Here is a 23248-nt window from a genome sequence, read left to right on the forward strand (position 1 = left end):
TGTATAATTATATCGAGGTACGATCGTAAAATTTGTTATCATTACATCGGGGTCCGACTACATTCATCATACATACTACACTCATTTGGAATTTTTCTCATATTTATCAAATTCACAAATTACACTAGGGTATTATGCATAATCACAGATAAATTAGATAAGCTTGAACTATTTATCGAATTTACCAACGACACTTGTGTCATTCATAATCGAGGGTAAAAGTGATTAAAATTTATCAAATCTATCTAGACGATTGGTAAGTATGCATAGTAACCGGTTTATTGCATTTACACATTAATTCATTACTTCTTTCTATTATTTTGAAAGATGATATTAACCGATTCACGCGGAATTTCTTGCATCTGATTCGGCAATTGAATGAAATATTTTTTTAAAAGTCATTTTTGAGAAATCGACTTCAAGGGTCGTGACACCCCTTAAATGAAAATTACGGTTGACTTTCATTCACTATTGTTGTTGTTGTTGTTTTTTCATCGTAGGCGGCGTTCGAGGACCTGGAGCCATTTCCGACGAGGCAAGAGATTGCATCGAAGCAAGCGTCATACTATAAGGTGCTGTTGGAGAAGGCCAAGAAAAAGGAACGCGAGCTTCAGGCTCTTCGAGAAAGAGAAAGGATGGTACGCGTGCACCAAACTCTCGTCTCTTGCCAACATGACACAAATTATCCTTTGGCAATTATGGGAGTTCCAACTCCCCTCGGTGTGAAGTTTCTTTAACCATCTGAATTAGGGTTGATGAAAAATGAGACCCCGTTCCAGTGGTTTTATTAACCGTTTTAAGGCCAATGTTCAATAAATGGAACATAGTTTTTATTTTCAAAAATATCAGATAAAAATTGATTCAAATATTTCCGGTTTTTTATCGTATATAGAGAAGAGTTCGAAGTATTTTTTGAAATAAATTCGGAAACTTCATGTTAATTTAATCTTTTTTGATAGAATTTTGAAATTTGACATTTTTTGGGCATTTTTTCCCCCATTTCGATTAAAATTCGCCAAAATTTCAATTTTGAAGTAAATTGGAAATTATTTTGTGCGTTTCTACCACTTAATATATCAGCCAAAGTAAATCAATTAGTTTCTCTGTACTGTTAAACATTGAAGAGCTACGCGCGTTCAAATATCATGTTCTATTTATGGAACATTGGCCTTTCAAGAGAGTCGGATTCTAGAGATATCTAATGTGCAGTGCGCTGCTTCGATTTCCCCGTTCGAACCCCAGGGTGGTGTCATCATTCGACATGTGTATGGGGGGCGAATTCTGGGTAATATGAAACAGAGGAATGCGCTTTATGGGGGTGAATTGTTTATATTTATATTGATTGAGTACTTTTTATTCTTGCATTCTTGGAAATACATGTTTTTGTGAACCGCAGACTAATCAAATCGTGATCGGTAATCGTAGATAGTCTTTTTATGTTCAGCTGTATATAACCATGTCCGGAAGATATTTCACATTAGAAGAAGCTGTAAGATATTTAGAAACATTTAGATATATACATAATTAGTAGGATATTTATAACTCGCATATATATATATATATATATGCGAGTTATAAATATCCTACTAATTATGTATATATCTAAATGTTTCTAAATATCTTACAGCTTCATATATATATATATATATATATATATATATATATATATATGCCAATTACTTGCTAATGAAAATGGGAACATCACGGATGATGTTATTGTTGAAAATGATCTATGACAACAGTTCCAACTGATATATGTGGAATGCTAGATATATATTTTGCAACATCGTGGATGAGGCATTAGAAATTCCCGTAAAACGCGTTTTTTCAAAAATGTAGGGCAGAAAAAGTGCAACACTCATGTGAAGGTTTCATAAAAATGCAGTTTTAAGCAATCCGAAAAAAAAAAAAAGCAATACATGGGATAAAAAATAATTATTTCTAGAATCCAATCAAAAACCTCATCTCTGGGTTCCATTTGAAAAGATTTGCCATATAACCATTATAGCACGTTGGGATAATTCATTCATAGTTGCGAGAAGCAGATCTTTTATTCTGCATTTGGAATTCCGAAGAGGAGTGACAATGAACCTTCTACGAAAAAATGAGGGATTAATTATTCATCCAGGTTCACATTATCAACTGAAAAACAGATGTCAGGTCATCTGATGGCCATTATATTGTGTCTGCGACGCAAGGACGGTGTCCAAAAAATACTATATGTAAATGCTACCAATGTGACAAACGAGTCCATCAAAGATGTTTTTCTTCTTTTATCACGGACATTATAAAAAAATTTGAATTTTCTTCACTCGTTTTTATGCTAAAAAAATCGGTATGTGTTGCGAATTTGAAATTGCAGTCCGAAATAGAAAATTTCGTGAGATAACTGTACTCTAAAAATAAAAAATCGTGAGAATATAGGCGATACAAGTTTCCTCTTTCGCCTCTCCTCAAGTGCCAATGTTCCATAAATGGAACAACATCGTGAAAAACAAAGAAAAAAATTTTTTCTTCAAATTTCAAAGTTGATCTATGCATAGGCATGCAAAAGGACCTCAAATTCCAAATTTCAAAACAATGAGCGATTTTGTTCATAGTTTGGCCTTTAAACGGTTAAGACGGTGTTGAAGAAATAAACAAGAACTGGAAAGGGCTGAGCCAGTAAACGACCAAAAAAGAGCAGCCTAGAGAATTTTCAAGCATGTGAATGACCGAAAGAGTGACCTAGAAAGAAAGGGGGCTAGGTTGGTGGGTAACCAAAATAAATACCTAGAGAGCAAGGGACCCGGTCAGTGAGCGAACACAAGAGTGACCCAGAACGCGTGTGAGCATGTTAGTGACCTAGAGAGCTAAGGACCAGATCAGTGAGCGACCAAAAGTGAAATTAATAAAACATATGTGAGCGTAGGAGTGATCGATGAGCGAGAAAGAGAGAGAGTTAGCAAACACGAGTGACCAAAATATAAACTTAGGTGAGCATGGTGAAAGTGATCGATCAGCACCTCCTACAGATGGATGGCCTCCGCACGGGTTGCCATAAACGTCATTCAGACTACCTAGCAAGTTTGTCACATTTTGAAACGCAGCATCCTATTTCGTTTCCTCTTATTTTGGCGTAGAATCTTCCTGATTGGCTCACAAATACCACATAGTGATTGGATGTGGGGCATATAAATCGCCAATTCTGAGCCCGATCATTTCTTTTCCGCACGACGGTGATACTGGGACAAGCAGGGAATTTTTTTCTCTGAATACTCCGAGCGAAAATGGACTACTTACTGACGCACAAGCAGCGTGCGGAGGTCTTCTATCTCTAAGAGGTGCTGGATCGATGAGCGAGAGAGTAAGCAAGCATGAGTGACCAAAATAGTAACTTAGGGAGCAAGGGACCTGATCAGTGAGCGACCAAAAGAGTGACTTACATAGTGACGGAAAAGGTCGTTGAGAGACCAAAAGGGTGACTTAAAGAAAAACTCACTGTGTGTGTGTGCATGAGAGTGTCCTAGAGCAGAGATTTCCCACATTTCAGCCCACGCGGAACCCGTGGAGGTAACGGAATGCCCCACGGAAATTGAGACAGTTTCACGGAACCCAAACAAACATAATATTTGTAAAATATAGACATTTTAGTAACATCACCAATGAAAACTTTTACAGCTTTTGATACCGTGGAACCCCTGTAAACTTCCTTTGCAACCCCAGGGTTTAGAGGAACACCACTTGGAAACATATGACCTACAGAGCTAGTAATCGTGGAGTAATTTAGCAAATCCGGGACTAGGTCAATGAGCGACCAAACGAGTAATTTAGGGGCGCGGTAGCCCGGTCAATAAGATGCTCGCCAAAGGATGTTTAGAGGTGTCGCGAGTTCGATACCCAGTTCGTCTTTGTCAGAAAACTTCCCTGACACAGGGGTACGACAAAAAACGGCGACTTGACCGCAGCAAAGATTGCTACCGCAGGGAGTCCCCCATCGAGGGGTTAGCGCACCAACCTCTCGATGAGGTTGCCGTTCGGAATCGGCAATAAATTGTAGGTCCCGGTCTAATTAGCCCTCGTGTGCAGAAAATGACCGTGGTGCGACAAAAATGATCAAATGATCAAACGAGTGATTTAGTGACAGAGCGGGCGGGCACTGCCAAGTAGGATATACCCTAAGGCGAAAATTTTGATTGATGGGTGGTCAAGAAAATTAGAGTGAAATTCAATATGATTAGTAAGTAAACCAAAGCCTCGCTTCGTGCCAATAAGACAAAGGCCAGGGAATTCCCCCCTCCCCCCCCACAACCCGCTTTCACCAGTAGGATGAAGACCACGGATTCCTCCACAGAATAACATTTAGCACAAAATAATGCAAAACAGCAATAAAAAAATAGTTCCCATTGAAGGACCCTCAACGGGTCCGTGGACCACTGGTTAGAAACCCACTGTAGCCAGTTGGGACTTTGGAATCTGCCCAATGTGCCCTTGCAGAGGAGAATGAAATCGGGGGATTTACGTTCAATAAAGTTTAGCCCACGGATTCCTGGAGTCATTAAAAGACGTCGGTGGACAAATGATCATAAACCATGGTAGTCCCACCCAACTTACAACCCACCTGTTCAACGCACTAATGCAGTTGACAATACCTAACATTAAAAACTGTATTTACATTTGTATATAAAAAATTATTAATTTTAAATAAATTAACTTTGCAGTCAATTAAATTGATAAATTTAATTGGTTTAAAATAATAATTAAATTTTTTTTTTTAATTTTTTGAATTTATTTATTTTTTAACAAAATCTAGATGTAAATTCTCATACTCAGAGTGCAAACAGGAATAGAAAACTGTAAATTTGCGTTTAATTTTTACTATAGATGGCGCAGGTTGAGCTAGAAGGTCCTCATAATCATCTGATAGAATGTGCAGCTGTATGGGGTAAAGGTAAATTTTTCTATACATATAAAATTTATACCAATAACTAAAATATTTTCGATTTGTTTAATTATACAGGGTGTCCCTTAAGTCCCAACTAGGCCTTTGTCTCATCAACCGTTCATCGTATAGAAGTAGAGTTCTGATTCAAGAAATGCTCAAAATTTGTCCAAAAATCACTCTGCACCATTTTCGAGAGTGAATATACAGCGTGTCATAAAATAAGCAATGTAAAATTTTTTACGATCCCCTTGTTTTCCAACTTCCGATTACAAAGTTGTTGACTTGTCTCTCCTGAGACCAACAACAACAACAAAAAATTCTAAGTGTAATAGTCCGTGAGATATTCGAATTCAAAAATCGGGGGAAAATTTAAGAAAGAATAGCAAGGCATCGTTTCCTTCTCTCATTTATGCTGTTCTTTCCCAACTTTTCTCCGAATTTTTGAATTCAAATATCTCAGTGATTATTACACTTGGAAACCTGTTTTTCCCCCCCTCAGGAAAGACAGGGGAGCGCCCGAGTGACGTGGTGCTCGTCTACCATATGAAGGTTGCCATCAGATCTCAGTTTCGAGCCGGGGAAAGAATATACAGTCGCCCCCTCCCCTTATTCGCGGGGTTACGTTCCGGAGGTCGCCGCGAATACGGAAAATCCGCGTGTAACCGAAACCCTAGGTTTTTTTCTCGTATATCTCGTTTACTGAACATCATGAGAAGAGCAGTTTGACGCAGAGGGTAGGCGGAAATGTAAAAGAGGGTGCAGCGATTGTTGGTGATATTTTCCGAGAAAGTACGTTTTGATTTTTCTGTTTGCCGTTTCTTCTCTTCTGCATATCACCAAGCATGTTGGAGTATGTTGACCAGGCTTCCTCTACCAATTTTTCTACATGTGAAGAGCGTACCATAGAGGGATCTACGCCATGAAAATAATCTATTGCTGATTTGAACTTGCGAAGCCCTTCCGCTATGTTTCTCATGATGAACTTGTCTTCTACTTTTTTATATTGAACTTCTTCATCTGGTACCGCTTCTGTTACATGAGCAGTCAGCTACATTAATCCCCCCCCCCCTCGGCTGATGCCTCTGAATTGCAATTAATTAGCTGTTCGACTTCTTCTACACCCATATCATTGAACCCTTCTCCACCCACCTGTTTCACTAACGTGACAATGTCTTTTATAATCTCTTCAGTTGGCTTTGTAGAAATCGTTGTGTCCTGGAGTGTACATTGTGGCCAAAGGTTAATCCAACCCGAGGTGGCTGTTTCTCTCGTAAGAGCTGCCACGGCTCTAGTGATGGCAGCAATGGCATTAGCGAGTCACTCCAGTGAGTCATCCTAAACATGCATAACTCAAATTTTGTAAACAAAACACATGAATGACAATTTGTGTGTGTTGCCGAAATTTTTTTTACAAAACCCGTAAAAAAAAAACCCGCGAATACGGAAACCGTGAATATGTATACCACGAATACGGGGGGCCGGCTGTAGATATTTTCGATAACGAGCTTCAGATGACCACTGATAGATGGCGCCTTCATTTGCAACACAGTCAAAAATTGCAGTGGTGCCAGAGTTGGCGTTTGGTGAGGTAGTAGGAGAGACAGGGCAACAACTTCATGATCGGAAGTTAGAGGGAAAAAAGGGACGTATTAAAATTTATATTCTTCATTTTATGAGGCACTGTATTTTCAATCTCGAAACGAGTACAGAGCGATCCATGATTACATTTTCATCATTTTTTAAACTTAAACCTTACCTCCGATGAACGGTTGATGAAATAAAGGCCACTTTGGGACTTACAGGACACCCTGTATAATCCAGAGAATTGCAATTTTTTGTTTCATCACGTGTAACTTAACGATGCTTGCGATTTCAGATAAAGTATGGATATGTCACGGTCACCATCACGGATCCCGTGTGTCGATGGTCAACTGCCAGGACAATATCATGTACAGGTTACATATCGAGGTATTTCCCATGTAACTTCAAGTATGTTAAGCTTTGAAACGTTTTTTCCTAGTAACTAGATGGTGGGAGTATGTAATAACGTGTCTTTTCTTGTATAGTTCGAATCGAGGGTTCTTTGTATGCACGTCCCAAATGACGACACGATGTTATTCGGGACGTTTTCGCACTTCGTCCATGCGTATCATACCATGTCCAGGTGAGAAAAAATTCATCATTATATATGTGATTTATTGCAATTACGAGGGGGTCACTCTTAAAGTTTTCACTGAGACCCACACAAGATCAGGGAGGTCATGCTTCCCCCCCCCCTCCACATCCTGCAGCAGGGCCCCTATCCTGGGATATTTTGCGGACCCCCAGTCAGAATTTCAACGAGAGCTTCTTTAGTTAATTTATAGCACGTGGTCCAGGACTTGGCGTGGCCACGGCGGAGGGCTCACCGGAGTCAACAAGCCAAGGAGGGAAGACGTGGTCCAGTACCTGGCGTGGCCACTTCAGAGGGCTCATCCGAGTCAACAAGCCAAGGAGGGAAGACATGGTCCAGGAACTGGCGTGGCCACTTCATAGGGCTCATCCGAGCCAACAAGCCAAGGAGGGAAGACGTGGTGCAGGAGCTGACTTGGCTACGCCGGTGGGCTTACCCGAGCCAACAAGCGTGGAAGAGGAGACGTGACGTGGTTCAGGATTGGGCGCCCGGCCACAGATAACAACAGAGGCTCACTAGAGCCACAAAGCTATGAACATCAACTTTGTATAATAAGAATTTTTACATTGCAATTTTTTTTTTAATCTGTATCTACTTTTTTTAATATAGGGAGTAGCCGCCGCTTATAAGAATCACGTTTTGTTCAGCCATTTTGATTCTTATAAGCGATTGATTCTTGTATCCGGAAATTTTTGCTGTTACTCTTCCAGTTAGTACTGGAATACGCAAGGGGTGAGGGAAGCCTTTAGTCGAAAAATTATGATTTTTTTAGTATGAAAACCCCGAAAAAAACTTATTAATTTTTTATTAAATATATATTTTAATTTATGAAATTTTAAATCTATAGCAATAATCATATCATTGTCCTTATAGAGATCGTTCGTTTTCAATGTAGACTGACAAAAACGTTACGCAGTGACAGACACTGAGCTACTGTTTTAGTACTATTGTCATGTAGCCCAACAATGGTGGTGCTGACAGGACTGCAGCCCTGGGACACGGAATGATTCTCACCATTTTTAATTTTTTAACCCTACATATTCACTATGGGGGAGGGGGGCTTGAAAAGTCTGGTCCGGGGACCCACCAAAGATTCCAACCCCTAAGGCAGAGGTCTTATAGTTACTGTTTTGTAGTTTCATGAGCACTTCCTGTACATACCATCAAAAGAAGATACGTTGGTTTTGTTTTTTTTACCTCGCGGTACGTTGTGTTCGCGAGTACAAAATCGGGTACAAGCATAGATCATTATGGGTACTCGCGAGCAACAGGTTGAACATACCTGCCCTAGATATGGGAGAGATCCGCTCAAAGATATGGGGAGGCATGACTTTCTTTCTTTCCAACCGAGCACAAATCAGGAATATCGCCATCTATGGGCGATTTACTACCTACTGAGTTGTGCCGGAAGTGTAACTGTGTACCTAACAGTCTGAGTGCGTATGTAGTGTTGTGTTTGATTTTTCAGTGCTGCCATCTATATTTCAGAAGTGAAGTGAGTGATGTGTTATGATTTGTACTGTTTGTAGGTCTGTTGCTCTCTGTGACGAGACTTTTCAAAGGGGGAGATCAGCTCGCATTCGCGCTTCGAAGTTGGAAACCACAGAAAACCAACTCCGCCCACCACCACTGTGGTGACGGCGGAGTTCAAACCTGGGACCTCGCACCGCGAGTCCGTCACTGTGACCACTCGACCACCACAGCGGCGGGGGAGGGGGCATTGACTATTGTCCGAGTGCATAACTCTAGATCAGCGATTCCCAACGTGGGCGTTAACGCCCCCTTGGGGGCGATGGAAAGTTCCAGGGGGCGGGGGGGGTAGAAGCTACGGGTATAAAATAGGATCCTATGGGTTGGATTGCGTTGGGGACGATGGGATCTCCACAGCGCGACCCAACCCGCAAGGGTAAAAGGCTTATATCCCTGGAGGGACAGAGCCTGGGTCGTGACTGGTCTGTCGGGGGCGATGGGAGAAAAACATTTCTGAAGAAGGAGCACTGGGACAAAAAAGGTTGGGAAACTATGCTCTAGATCAACGGTACTCAACCGGTGCTCCACGGAGCCCTTGGGGCAGGGCTCCGTGTGCACTTCTTAGGGGCTCCGCGGTGACTTAAGGAAAATAAAATAAATAAGTGAATTTGATAGATATAAAGGGTGTATATAAAATGAAAAAAAGAGGCCTACAGGGTTCCACCATAAAAATTGTATACAAAAAGGGCTCCTCGAGTCAAACAGGGCTCCGATATAAAAGTTATGTACTGAAAAGGGCTCCGCGAGTCCAAAAAGGTTGAGAACCGCTTATCTATACTATCTAAGTTGTTCCTGAAACGCGGATGTGTATCCCTTTTGAAGCACACGTTACAAAACATCTTAGGAAAATAGCCTCCATGGAGTAACCCCCAAGTGTCACCTCAGTTCATTGACACGGCCCACGGTTTGCGCACTACTATGATTTGCTCTTACCATAGTTGAATAACAATGTATTTCAACAAATGAATTACTTTCTCGCTCATTATTGAGCAACGGAATCTCTTAAAAATACATTTTGGAGGTGTTGAAACGTCTGTTGAAAATCATTCGTGTTGGAGATTCCATTCCGGTAAGACGTGTTTGCGTCTAACCTCGAAGGAAGGCCTCTGTATGAGGCTTAATCTAGATTCAGGTAAGAATCACAGTTTTTAGGGCTTCGGGTCGTGGGCATTGACACGGTTAGGTAGCTCTGGGAAGGGTTCCCAATGTCTTCGTTTCATGTTTTTGTGGTTCGTTGTTCTTTCTCCCCTGTTAGTTTGGCTTAGCTCTGTGGACCAGAGAGGTACCGGGCATCGTGACCCCCGGCAGTTTGAGTGAGCGAACCCTTTGCGTTCGTCCTCTCTGCATTTGGAGGTCAGTTGCTCAGCCACTTACACACAACATCGTCGTGGCAATGGTATCACTGGCTCGTTGTTTCGAGTCACTGTGCCAATGGTGCTGGGTTTTGAGGTGGTGGGCTAAGGGTTCGCAGAGCTGAGCAGAAACCGTTTCATTCAAGACTACTGCAGTCAAACGTAAGTATGTACACTAAACCACTGTGGTGTCGAATGCGAGAACCCGGGTTCGAACTCTACCGTCACCACAGTGGTGGTGAAGTTGGTTCATCTGAAGTTGGTTTTCTGTGGTTCCCGTAAAATTTTCATCGGGATGGATAGGATTGACCACATGAGTTATCAATACACCGTCAATCGACTGATTCGACAAGAGGACACTAGAACCGTTTGAATTGTCTGAGCGGAATGGGCGTGCTCCACCCCTCTGTCATGTAATCTTTGATCGATCAAACTTTTGATTGCTCTTGTGATATGATTTTACACAACTTTCTATAATTTATTATTGGTGCCCGTTGCACTTTGACTTTCACTTGATTTATTTGATTCTTCGATTTACATAATGTTCATTACGATGCACTACATATAATCTTTGGCATATCAATAAATTCTGGTTTTACCTAAAATACCCGGTTCCTCCCCCCGGGGGGGGCGAAGTGCTTAGATTGATTTTTGCGTCAGTCTGGGTGTCTCGTGGTTACTCCAGTTATAACCGAAGTGACTCCACGCTGATCCAAGGAAAGCCGCCCATTACGTAAAGCCACCCATTTGCTTAGCTTAAGAGATTTAGAAAGTATTAATTTGTTTACTAGCGTAATTATTGAGATGATTACGTACAGTAAAACCTCTTTTTTGCGCTCACTGGTGGGACGAAAATAAAATTCGTCTGTAAAAAATGGGTGGCCGTTTATCAAGGATTTCAATTGTATACTTTTATTACACCAAGGGAAAATATTATTTGGCCGTAAAAGAGGGGTGACTCCATCAGTGGAGTGTCCCCGTTAAGAGGGGTTTTACCGTACTACTTAACCGCACATGCATCTCGTAAACATTTCTCTGGGAAATTTCTAAGGAATTTGTGCATGCAGAACGTGTTGTGTGCATATGCGTGACTCCCAACGTACAGTCAAACTCGGTTATAACGACTTCGGTTGTAACGACACCTCGGCTGTAATTATTGACTGTTCGTACTCAATCCCATAAAGAATAATGTTAATGAACATTGCGATAAAATGCAACCACCTCGGATACAACGACGAATTAAATTATATTTGTGATCCTCACGTATTCCCAAGGGATCAGCATGATCCGTCCAGGGACTTTGTTAGTAAACATTCATGCCCGAACCGGGATTCGAACCCAGACCTGCACAGTGAGAGGCTAGCTTCCTAACGACTCTAATCTCAATAATTTCTTCGTTAGGAAGCTAGCCTCTCACTGTGCAGGTCTGGGTTCGAATCCCGGTTCGGGCATGAATGTTTACATCCAGGGAATGTTCGTCTGTTTTTTTATACCTAACGTTGGGGAAAAAGATTTATTGCATGTAAATCGTAACGATCGTAAAATTTGTCAAACAGGCGTTTGTTATATCGAGGTCAGGTTTCAGAATTCGTCAAATATGAGCTAATTATAGGTGTTATTTCGAAGATGTTCGGAAAAATTCGCTAAATCAGAGTTCATTATATCTGATTCCGATAGTCATCTGGATAATAAAATGTTATCACGGAAATGGGACCGATACGAAATGTCGATTATGCATAATAACCGGCAAATGTGATGAATTTAGTACGATTCATCATGTCATGGACGACGCTTGGGTATTATGCATAATCGACGGTAAAAGTGATAAATTTAGGGAAGTTTATCAAACTTACAAAAATGGTAGGTGATTACGCAAAATAAACGGATTTATCACATTTACAGTAATATTATCACCCTAATTATTATAAAGAACACTGATTAACAGGTAAAAAGAAAACGAGTAGTTATAACCACGGGGTCGTTGCATTTTCATTGACAATAATGTGGGATGAATATATTTATGTGATTATAATTAATTATAGTCATACTGAGTCATAATTATCATGATATAATTTATAGACTTGAGTGGACCAAAGCTGTTGTAGGTTATGTACATGGTGTAAAATACGATATCTTCAGTATCTCATCTCCTTGTAAATTTTCATTTTAGCCATCGGTCAGTTTTTGTCGTTTTTTATAGCGATCCTTGGTGTTTCAAAAAAAAAATACCTTTGAATTTTAGGCCTTTCCTGGAACGAATCAAACGATTTTTTATAGGAAACCAATAGCAAATCACGTTTCGGCTAACGAATGTTATTCTGGAATGAATTTAATTCGTTAGAGGTATCACAGTGCTTTGAAAAATTCCAAGTTTCAGTCCCGTGACCATAGAAATGAACGTCTCGCTGAAAACTTTTCGAGTGACCTACATACTTTCGCTGAATTTGTAGGCCAACTTCTTGTTTTGTGCATATGTTTACATAGTGGCCTCATCTGAAGCAGATTGGGGCATCACCAAGGCCGTCTTAAGAGCATTATGGGCCCCCGGGGCAAGTGATTTTTCTGAGGGCTTACCTGGCATTTTTTCGAAAATTTCAATCAGATCTCATTTTTGTGAGACTCCTTCTTCTCGTGAGGCTATGGATGCTTGGCATACTACGTCGAGAGGAATCAAGAGAAAAGATAAGAAAAATGGTGAAATTCCTTGAGGAACATCCTGGGAAGATAAGAGAGAGAGGGATCCGTCTCCTCAAGCTCCTGCAACTCCGGTACCAGCGCCGTTGAGGAGATAGCCGCGTTTGATACAATCCTTGATCAAACAGATTTCTGATTGCGCCTTTTGCTATACGATTTTATATAACTTTCCATGATTATTTATTATCCCCCCCCCCCCGTGCCCGTTGCACTTTACTTTAACTTGATTAATTTGAAACTTCGATTTACATAATTTTTGATTTCCTTGCACTATACGTAATCTTTGACGTATCAATAAAATTTTTGGTTTTACCGGAGATGCCCTGTCCCCCCCCCCCCGGGGGGAGCGCCGAAGTGCTTACGTTGCTTCTTGCGACAGAGCCTGGGTGTCTCGCGGTTTCTCCAGTTTCTCTTGAGGCCCCCAGGCCGGGTGAGCCCATGCGTTAAGACGGCACTGGGCATCCCATCCCCCGTTTAGTTTGAATGATAAAAAACTATAGTATAAGAGTGTATCTCTCTCTATGTTACATAAGGCAGATTTTACAAGAACCGACCTTATTGATCAGATTGAGCAGAATTTCTATGTTTTTTTTGCCATCTAGAAAAAAGATGTGGGAAATTTGCCTCAACTCAAGTGTCTTGAGCTTGTGTTCACATCAAAGGGAAGGTGTCAAACAGGTCTTTGCGGGACTAGCTGATGGAACTCTCGCTGTCATTGAAGTAAGAAAAGCACTTATATTTCGCGTCTGGAAGCTTGTATCACAAAAAATGTGACTTCTTATAATTTTTTTTTTTCCGTTGTGATCTCCAACATTTTACAGAATGTCCAAGGCCGAATGCCGAAGCCTGAAGTCTTCTACGTCGTGATAGGACCGAATCCTGTAACGTGCTTACAGCTGGTCGGTCGAAAATTGTGGTGTGCTTGCGGCAGCAATGTGGTCATACTTAGTGCAAGGTAGTATAAGCTATGTGAAGTCACACTTCTTCTTTCAGTTAATATTTCAAATATATAGTATTGACCTATGATAATTGATAAAAAAAAAAAAATATTTTCAGGACCTTGGATCTGGTGGATCAGTTCCAGACGTCTTCAAGTGGATTGGACTACATTTTCCGGATGGTACACGGAGAGCAGAATGTCTGGATCACGCTCAGGGGTTCGTCAATTCTGCAACTTTGGGATCCGTACACTCTTACGTGCAGGCTTTTGTACGACGTACGCGACAACTACTGCAGCAGGGCACATAAAGTAAGGTGAAGTCAGACCATTATTTCGTAATGCAAATTCCATACCGATATTGTCAATGATATCATAATACTGTATTTATAATTCGTGGCAGGTGGATGAAGCTTATACAAACCATGCCAGGATAACTTCAGTTCTACCTTTCGACGGTACTGTTCTTGTGGGTACTGCCGATGGTACTTTGATCATTTACGACGTTGTTGCCAAGAAGTCTCCAAGTCCGAGTGGATCATCATCTCCGAGACCGCAATCATTGACACCTCAAGCTGCGCCGGAGACAAGTGCCAAACAAATCCAAGAACGGCTTGAGGTACACAATGCGTTATCGCGTTGATTCCGCCAAAATGCTTGTATATCCTTAGTTAATATATTTTCCATATTCAAGTCTCACAAATTACAGCCTAGTGAACTTGTATATGTTACGGTAAATGTGATAAATTGGTTGGCTTGGGGGGCGCAGTCCACCTATCTCCCCCCCAAGTCTCTGCTCTCAATATACAGGTTCCCGCATAGCTCCTACAAGGGGTTGGGGCTGGCAGGGCTCCAGCCCGGGGACCGAGATTATTATCTTCTTTTTTTTTAATATCATAATAGAGGGAGTCCGTGAAGAATCTGACCTGGGTGCCCAAAAAGTATCTCAGTCTAGGGGCTGTACTGAAGGATGTGGGAACTATGGCGGTCTCCGTGCGCATGGGCGGAGATACGGGAAGGGGTGTGGGGGGCAATGTCCCCCAGCATCAAAGGTGAAGTCGATTGATCTAATGCATATGTGTATAGATGAATCGACAACAGCATCATTTTGCCCCCCCCCTCCCAGCAATAATGCCGTGCCCCCCAGACTTCTAAGTCTATCTCTGCCTATGCCGTGCCGTGTCCGATTGAATTGATGGTTGGAACTCAAGATGTTGGAGCCCAGTCATTGGGAGGCATATTCGCAAATCAAGTGCTTTGATTATAACCATCCCCAGAGCTTCCGTACAAGAACTCCGGCATGTGCTTTATATAACCATGAAAATGCTTGAAATAATCGTGATGCTGATCATTCGATCACAGTATGCTTTTCTGACTTGTCGTGTTTTTTTTACACTACAGAGAAGGCCCCAATAAAGATCTCAGTCAAAGAGGGCCTAGCTTCAAGAGAGGAAGGGGACATGATCAGCACAGAGATGCTCGTTGGGAAAGGAAAAATATTATTCCTACATGAAAAATGTGCCCTCTAACTTCGTTTTCTTCGAGATAGAAGCATATCGCCTTTGATTTCACCTGCACTGGCTTGTTTCTCAGCACATAGAATTCCGATATCTGTGCAGAATATCAAAATAAAATGCTACCTTATACGATATAGGGACTTAATTTTTCTGCGCAGCAAAAATACCATGTACACGGAAGCATTATCATTTTTTTGTCATTCTCAGACTCTAAACGTCCATATTTACCAAATTTGTTAACCACGAAAAAAAATGTCATTCTTAATTAATTTTGTCCACAACCAACAAACTGGTAAAAATAAAATTTTATTATCCAAAATATGCCTTTCAGAAAACAACTATACAGTGCAGGATGTATTATATTGAGGAACACCATTAAACTGGAACCCTTTCTGCCACCTATCAAATAAAAAACACAACTGTTGATGATTATTCAATTGGAATTGGGTAACTGGTTTATAATTAACTTGCCGCATTAAAAATATATATATATATATAGTATTAGTAAATATTTTATATAAAGGGGGCTTATCATATAAGCAATAATATTTGTTAAATAGTTAAGTTTGCTTCAAACTTTTAACAGTTGATATTTGTGTACAGTAAATTAATATTAGTATTACTCATAAAATTAGCATAACATATGCAACTGCTACATAAGCTATTTTGAAGACGTTGCTTATAACATACACCCAAGGGAGTATGCTGCAAGCGAACTCGATTTTAATTTCTTTCTTAATTATATTTGCGATTTGTGGATTTGCAGAAACTCCTCATTGAACAAGAGATGCGCGAGCAAGGTGGAGACAGTCCTCGCATGCGCAGCTTCACAGGAAGTCCGAACCTGACTCCAGCTTCCAACGTCAGCCGCCGAGAGAGTTCTTCCGAGGCTTCGACCAACGCCGAATCCATACCTGAAAGCAGCAGCACCTCTTACCTGCCGACAATAGCAGACGCGTCGATCCTGCTGGAACGGAGGCCGTCATCACCCAGAAGACTGGATGACGTTCCAGGAATCCCTGAAGAGGAGGAGGAAGAAGAAGAAGAAAATGGAGAGGAGGAAGATGAGCAACGGGAAGAAGATTCTGGTAAAATTCAAGAGGAGTCTTCGAAGAACCCATTGGAAAAAGACGTCAAAACGATCACCGAGACCTCTGCTTTCGCAAAGGGCTACTATCCGAAGAACTATCGGAAGTCATCGTTCACCATAAGCACACCAATAGCGGAAGAGCCTTCCCTAAACTCGAACCAGGACGATGCCGAAGAAAATCAAGGTCTGTGCCAATCGGAACTCAAAATCGATGGCTATGGGTTATCGTACGATGCCGATGACCGAAAAGACATCGATTTCTCGTACTTGGGAACCGAGGGCAGTCCCGATTCTCGCAGCATATCTCCGAGTGGACAGTTACCAACGCCGTCAGTCAGTCCCGAAGGGGGTAATAGGGATCAAGAACCGAAAACTTTCAAGCGATTCGATCAAGTGACGGCCGGTGATTTGCTGTCCACGGACATCACCAAAATCTCAATGTCTGAAAACGTCAAGGACAAACTTGTTTCGGCTCTAGACTTAACGACCGAGGACAGTTACAGCAATCTAAAGGAGTCTAAGCGTTACCAGTCGCTCAGTGCCGAAGACATACCCACGTGGGTGGCCCAAGAAAGGCCACAACCAGTCATTTCCGCCAAAGGTGATGTAACTTTCGCGTACAAGAGCCGGTTGCCGTCAATCAAAGCTTTCATCAAGAAGGAAGCCTTCGAGCTTTCCAATTTCCTGAGGACTAGTGGTGCTTTGGACAAACTCGGAGATGATATTGACCAGGCAATGGCCACGGCTGAGAAAGAACCCAGCAGAGAGGTAAAGACACCATTTTTCAAGATAAGGCCACCCACTTTGGACTTGACCGATTCTCAGGCGAGATCCCATGTTCTTGGTATGGCACAACATGATAACGACTCGAGTCCTCTTGAAGCAATCGTCGAAGGTAAGTCAGAGAGATAAAATCGCCTTATTTATGTGCATTGTATTAGTTTTGAATTTTAACTGAACGAACCGAGCACAACCAGGCTCTGTCGCTATTGCGACATAAACTCTGTGCCCTGGAGGGCGTGATCAGCCGGAGAAATTTCCAAAAGGCCTGGCAGTGATCCGTAATTTTGGAAGCACTACTGACCTTTGTGCAATAGAAGTGATTCTGTCTCGCCACAGGAAGCAACAGGCTTACAACGGTACAATTATTCAATCATTACACTTCACTCATTGTTAGAAAAATTTCTGACAGATGGCAGCACTATAAAAAGCATTACTCGAAAATCAAAACTTCACGTTAGGTAACAACATATACGCGTACATCTTCTAGCGTGGTCCAGGTCTTCTTCGACCACATGCTTATGTCTCTTCATTGAGACGGAACGAGAAGCCTACGTGCAATATAAACAAAAAAATGCAATGTAAAATGTTTTTCCAGCTTTATTAATTGATGGACTCTCGGTCTTTTTTCTTAGTGGGCCAACGGGTGGGCTCACGGCTTCTTTCCATGTTGTTTCGGTTATTTGGCTCACGGCCTCTTTTCGTGTTGTTTCAGTTATTGAGCTCTTAATATAGTGCTGAGTATCCCCGCTTGGAGGTGAAGGGGCGATGGTGGTGATCCAACTATTCATGAAAAGTGTTTCATTAGCGAAGATGGCAGTAAAGTAAATAATTCCCCCCCCTCCATGCACACCCTTGGTGAACCAAATCCCCCCCCCCTTATGTACGGGAGTCCAGCAAATCACTCGAACTGGACACAAAAAATTTAGCTGTGACTTACCCCCGCCCTATAAATGAAACACAACCGGGGGCGGGAGTGATGCTCTGTGGACTTATCAATAGGGGGGTGGGGAATGTTTGTTAAGGTGCCCACAAACTAGGGAAAAGTTTATCTCGTTTTTGACATTCCCAGTAAAGAAAACATTTAGAATATTTCATATTTTTTATGAAGGGTGGTTGATGACGTAAGCATCATTCATCCTTCCCCCATCATCAAAAGTCAGCAAATCCGAAGCCCTCCTCCCATCGATGCTGACATAATACTTGAATGGCTTCTAAATAATTACATCCCTACAGATCCTGGGTCATGTCTGGTCCTATAGCCCTGCAGTGAGTGGGCTCTAACCCCTTTCAAAGTTTTTCCTTGTTCAATTGTTAGGCTATTTTTTTCTCTAGCTGGGCTAACTGTTAGGCCCTGGGCCCCTTTTCAGTCTGTTCTGACTGGTGGGCTCTCCGCCTGTTTTCGTGTTGTTCCAGTTAATAGCTTTGAATCTGTGGTAATTCTGACGTTCTCGTTCTTTCCGCCGCAGGCGTCTCGAAGTTCATTCCGCAAGACCCATGCAAACAATCAGAGGACAACCAACTCCCAGATTCGAGGAGGTCCTCTGCCAGTATCCACAGCTTGGGCCAAGAAGAATCGGGTCCGATGCCGCCTTTCTCCATAAACGACGACGATTTCCTGAGTACGGCTCAGTTCAACGATTTGCTCCAACTCCAGGATTGGACGAGAACGTCCAGGAAAGGCAGCGACACGGCGAGCAACGTCTCATTCGGTAGCAACGAGGTGCCTTTTGCTTTTGAACTGGTCATGAAGGAGAAGATCAAGATCTCTGACAAACCGATACGGACATTACTCAGGGCCAGGTGATTCTTTGATCTTGCTCTATTTAGGTATTAGCGCCTGTCTAAAATATTTGATTCATAATCGCCATCGATCTATCACTATGATATTCATCGATCCGTTGCGATATTTCTATTTTCTAGTTGCAATGATGAACCCGTTATAATAAGTTGCGCTGGTTATTATGGTGACGATGAAGCCGTCTTGAAGTGGGTAAAAGAAGGCGAAGAGGTAAGTGCCTTTTTACACCTACATATCAGCATAAATGCAAACATGACACTCACATTGGGGAGGCAGAAATCGCTTTAGCTCTATGGTCTGTGATGAATCTTGACATTTTTTGGGGTTTTCACACTAGAAATTAGAAATCCTTCCCGTGAAATGCCATGGCCGGAGAGGTGATGCAAGATATAGGGCACTTTACCTAAGCTTTACCCAGGCTTGGCTTACAGAGTGGAATAAAAACTCCTGACCATGAGAAATCCATCTCTACCCTAAGAAAGAATTCAAAACAAAAGACTTTTGAAGTAGTTTTATCGGTGTTTTCGTCTTCCCATTAGAAAATATGATTTTCTGAAGTTGATTTGATTGATTGATAGTTGAATAATTAATTTCCAGCTCCAAAACGGCCATCCAAGAAGTGATTCAACTTTTATACGGTCCTCCAAGAAGTAATTAAGCTTTTGCATTTCTGCAAAGAACTATTCATTCCTCATACGACCTGCAATAAATACAATTAAGCTTTTGTATGTACCTCCAACACATGAGATGCAGTTTTTACACCACCAGCACTACTTCAGTTCAGATAGGCTCCCGCAAGAAGTAGTTCAGCTTTTTTTTACGGCCTTCGAAAAATGTAGTTAAGTTCTTTTTATACTTATACGCGGACCTCCTAAAAACTATTCGGCTTTTATAGTGTCCTTTCATCAAATGATTCAGTTTTTATCACATAAATAATTTCTAAAATGATTAGGCTTTTTTACGGCACTTTTCAAGAAGCAGTCCGGTTTTTAATACAACCGTATGAAAAAAATGATTCAGCTCCCGAAAGCTGTAATCCAGCTTGTATATAGTCCTTCAAAAAGTAATCAAGTTTTTATATGGCCTTTAAAGTAATAATTGAGCCATGTAATTTCAAAACCAGATAGATAATTTTTCTCATCGATTTTGCGATTATGACATTTATTACTGTGTTTTCATACACAGATCTATCAGTAGGCGAAGTCAAAACATTAAAAAAGTCTCTACATGTCATTTATTTTGCAGCGTGAAAGTAGCTGGTGGTTGCAAAACCAGATAAGTGAGAACAGTCCGTTTCAAAATCAAATAGATCCCCTTTTGGTTGAAAAACCACATGAATCCAAAAACAAAAGTGGTCTATCTAGCTTCGAAATTAGATGTCACAGTTCAACTTCTACTTGGCTTCCTAGTATAGGCGGAGATAGACTCGGAAGTCTGGGGGGGGGGCAAGGTCATTATTGCTGGGGGGGGGCACGATGATGATGATGTTAATTCTTGCACAACATATACATTAGATCTGCCCACTCCCTTTTTGACGCTGGGGGCGCATTGCCCCCCCCACGCTCCCCCCCCCCCCCGTATCTCCACCCATACTTCCTAGGAAGTTATTGAGCTATCATTCAACTCCCAATAAATACAATTCGACCGTTATACCAGCCTCGACAAATGATGCAATTTGCAATTTGGGCTCTCGAAGAAACTGTTTGAGTTTTTTACGACCTCCGAAAGAGCAGTTCAGTTCTTACGCGACCTCCTAAAAATAATCTAGCTTTTATACTGTCCCTTCATGAAATAATTCAGCTTTTATGCTGGGTGTCCTATAGGTGCTAATACGACGTTTATCTCGTCAACCGTCCGTCGTAGAGGTATAGTTTCGATTTAAAGAATGATCCAAAGGTGTTCAAAAATTACTCTGTCTTGCGAGTGAAAATACAGTGTGTAACAAAATAAAAAAAATCCGAATATTTATACGTCCCCCTCCCCTCCTAACTTCCAATTAGAAAGTTATTGCCCTGTCTCTTCTGAAGTCAGCAAAAAAAATTCCATGTTCCTATGCAATATTCGAATTCAAAAATCGGCAAAACAGGAGGAAAGGAGAGTTTTCCGTTGCTACCTACAAGACCTGAGGCAAAGTTTCAGATCACTTAGGTAGCTGGTGCTGCAGTGCCAGATCACGTATGTGCCACTGGAGTGACCGGCGGCATATTTACAGATCACCACGGTACAGTTCCCCAGAGCTTTTCCAGTTCCTTCGATTATTTAAATTCAACTATCTTATCGAATACTGCACTTGGAAACATGCGTATTTTTTTCTGTTTGTCTCCGGAGATATAGGGCAACAACTTTTTAACCGGAAGTTAGAGGACAGGAGCATAGTATAGAAATGCATATTTCTTATTTTGTGACACACTCTCAAAATTGGCGCAGGATAATTTTTGAACGCCTTTTTAGAATTTTTTAAATTGGAATCAAACCTCTACGACGGACGGTTGATGAGATAAAGGCCGCATTAGCACTTACAGGGCACCCTGTATACTGTCGATCATGGAATAACTAAGCTTTTCCACGTCCCTTCAAGAAGTAATCTAGTCGCTACACACGACCATCCAAAAAGAAATCTGGCATTTCTTTCGCCAGACACAGAAGAGGTTGAAGAAAGTTTCAGGTCCAATCCCTGATACCAGACTAGTTTCACTGGCCCCGCTTTCTATCGACAAAAATTTGAACTAAAAATTTCTTGTTTGTACAAAAGAAAGCCCCCCCCCCCCCCCACCACCAATTCCAATTACTTCAATTTTTACGCATTTTTAACTATTTACGAACTCGTGCCACACCTTGTATTACTGCCAGGTGTGTCCGATATCCACGGCCCTCCTCCATGTTGTTTCTTGTCAAACTGAAATGAACAAATTGGCATAATAACCATCTCCCATGATCAGCGCGTGAATGTTTTCCCAGCATATTTTATTCTTTTTTTAAATAGCATTTGTGTTGTTTTTGTGTGTGTTCATAATGGATTGCATGCATTGCAGAAACTGTGGATAAACGATCCAGTCATAGAGGTCTGTCCGTACACTCATGCAATCAAGCCTTCTCCCTACGTCCGGTCGAGGATGCCGAGGCGGGCGTCCATAGCAACTACGGCCATCAGCGGTTCCGCAGACCTCGACGGCTCCGGCGGATTCATCCGTGGCGTCAACCGCAGTTCGTCGTCGCCGGCGGCCAGCGCTGGCATATTGGTCGAGAGTGGCATTGCCAAGATGCAACATCTCCTGTCAAGAGTCTCGGATAGGTCCTGAGGATAGCGTGGAATATCTCAATTCGTTTCAACACCTGATAATCACACATTGAAGAGCGATTTTGTGTAAAAATGACCAACTCGAATATCAAGTCACCATCTTGTCAGATCTCTGGAATGACTTGTCTAACTGTCACCGTAATCGTATTCGTGAGATAAAGAAAAGCATCCGAATAACATCGTGATTGATCCGATTCGACCTCAGCAAAACATCGTAATTGTTTTGGCATTGTCGACGGTAATGTTGACATGTTTTACGATTTATAAGTGGACATTAGGAAATATAGTCAAATTTTTCCTCTCGTGTATTCAAATTGGAAACAGCATACTGAAACTTTTACAAAATTTAACATATTTTTCCAAAAATTTATTGACTATTTTAATGATTACCTATCTAAACTGATCTAATATCTGGATTTTTTTTTTTCAATTTCTTTCAATCCTCAACCTCTGAGACGTTAAACATTTGTATACAGGGTGATCCAGAAAAGATGGGAAAAACTTTAAGTGGTAATAGTACACACCATTATAAACAATTGTCATCTAACGTGAAACGCAAGCTCCTCAAACGTTAAAACTGCATTCCTGTTGAAATTTATCGGGAGAAAAACAACACCGCATGCATGCAAATGTAACCTGGGGAAGAAGAAACCGCGTGCAAATCTGCGTCACAGTAAATAAAAGGCGCGGAGGTGAGCCCTGTGAAGTTATTCCAGCGTGCGACCGTTCTAACAGTGGTGACGTACGGGATAATGGCGAACTTGAGTAATACCGAGGAGTCTGCGCCTTCTGTTCACTGTGACGTAGATTTGCATACGGTTTCTTCTTCTTCCCCAGATTACATTTGCATGCGCGGCGTTCTTTTTCTCCAGATAAATTCCAAGAGGAACGCCGTTTCGAAACGCTCTAGCGCGCGTTTGCGTTTCATATTAGACCAATGCATTCTTATACAAATACAAATACAAATACAACGCCACAACAGGCAAAATGCCCAACGAGGTGGCTGATAAAAAGATGCCCATAAAAATATGGTTGTCATATGTTTCAAAAATACAGCAACCCAATTAAAAATGCAATTAACACAAATTACAAACACTATATACACATGATAAAATATTATACAATGCCCATAAAGAATACTTATGGTTGTCT

At 41.5% G+C, this 23248-nt stretch overlaps 1 protein-coding gene across 1 annotated transcript in view; it reads left to right on the forward strand.

Annotated features, from left to right (window-relative positions):
* Positions 1-22564, forward strand: part of LOC149084070 (uncharacterized) — a 349781-nt gene extending 327217 nt beyond the window's left edge. The window contains exons 18-29 of the mRNA XM_089234421.1: positions 501-638; positions 4864-4930; positions 6801-6892; positions 6991-7088; positions 13276-13393; positions 13495-13628; positions 13730-13922; positions 14014-14229; positions 15894-17112; positions 18467-18800; positions 18921-19008; positions 21831-22564. Of these exons, the coding sequence (XP_089090547.1) occupies positions 501-638; positions 4864-4930; positions 6801-6892; positions 6991-7088; positions 13276-13393; positions 13495-13628; positions 13730-13922; positions 14014-14229; positions 15894-17112; positions 18467-18800; positions 18921-19008; positions 21831-22097 (2964 nt within the window). The 3' untranslated portion in view covers positions 22098-22564. The remainder of the gene's footprint in view (positions 1-500; positions 639-4863; positions 4931-6800; positions 6893-6990; positions 7089-13275; positions 13394-13494; positions 13629-13729; positions 13923-14013; positions 14230-15893; positions 17113-18466; positions 18801-18920; positions 19009-21830) is intronic.
* The last annotated feature ends 684 nt before the right edge of the window (positions 22565-23248 follow it).

The sequence above is a fragment of the Pholcus phalangioides genome, unplaced genomic scaffold (assembly GCF_987345545.1).
Source record: "Pholcus phalangioides strain wild (caught in Gottingen) unplaced genomic scaffold, Ppha-v1.0 ptg000008l_1, whole genome shotgun sequence".
NCBI lineage: Eukaryota > Metazoa > Arthropoda > Arachnida > Araneae > Pholcidae > Pholcus > Pholcus phalangioides.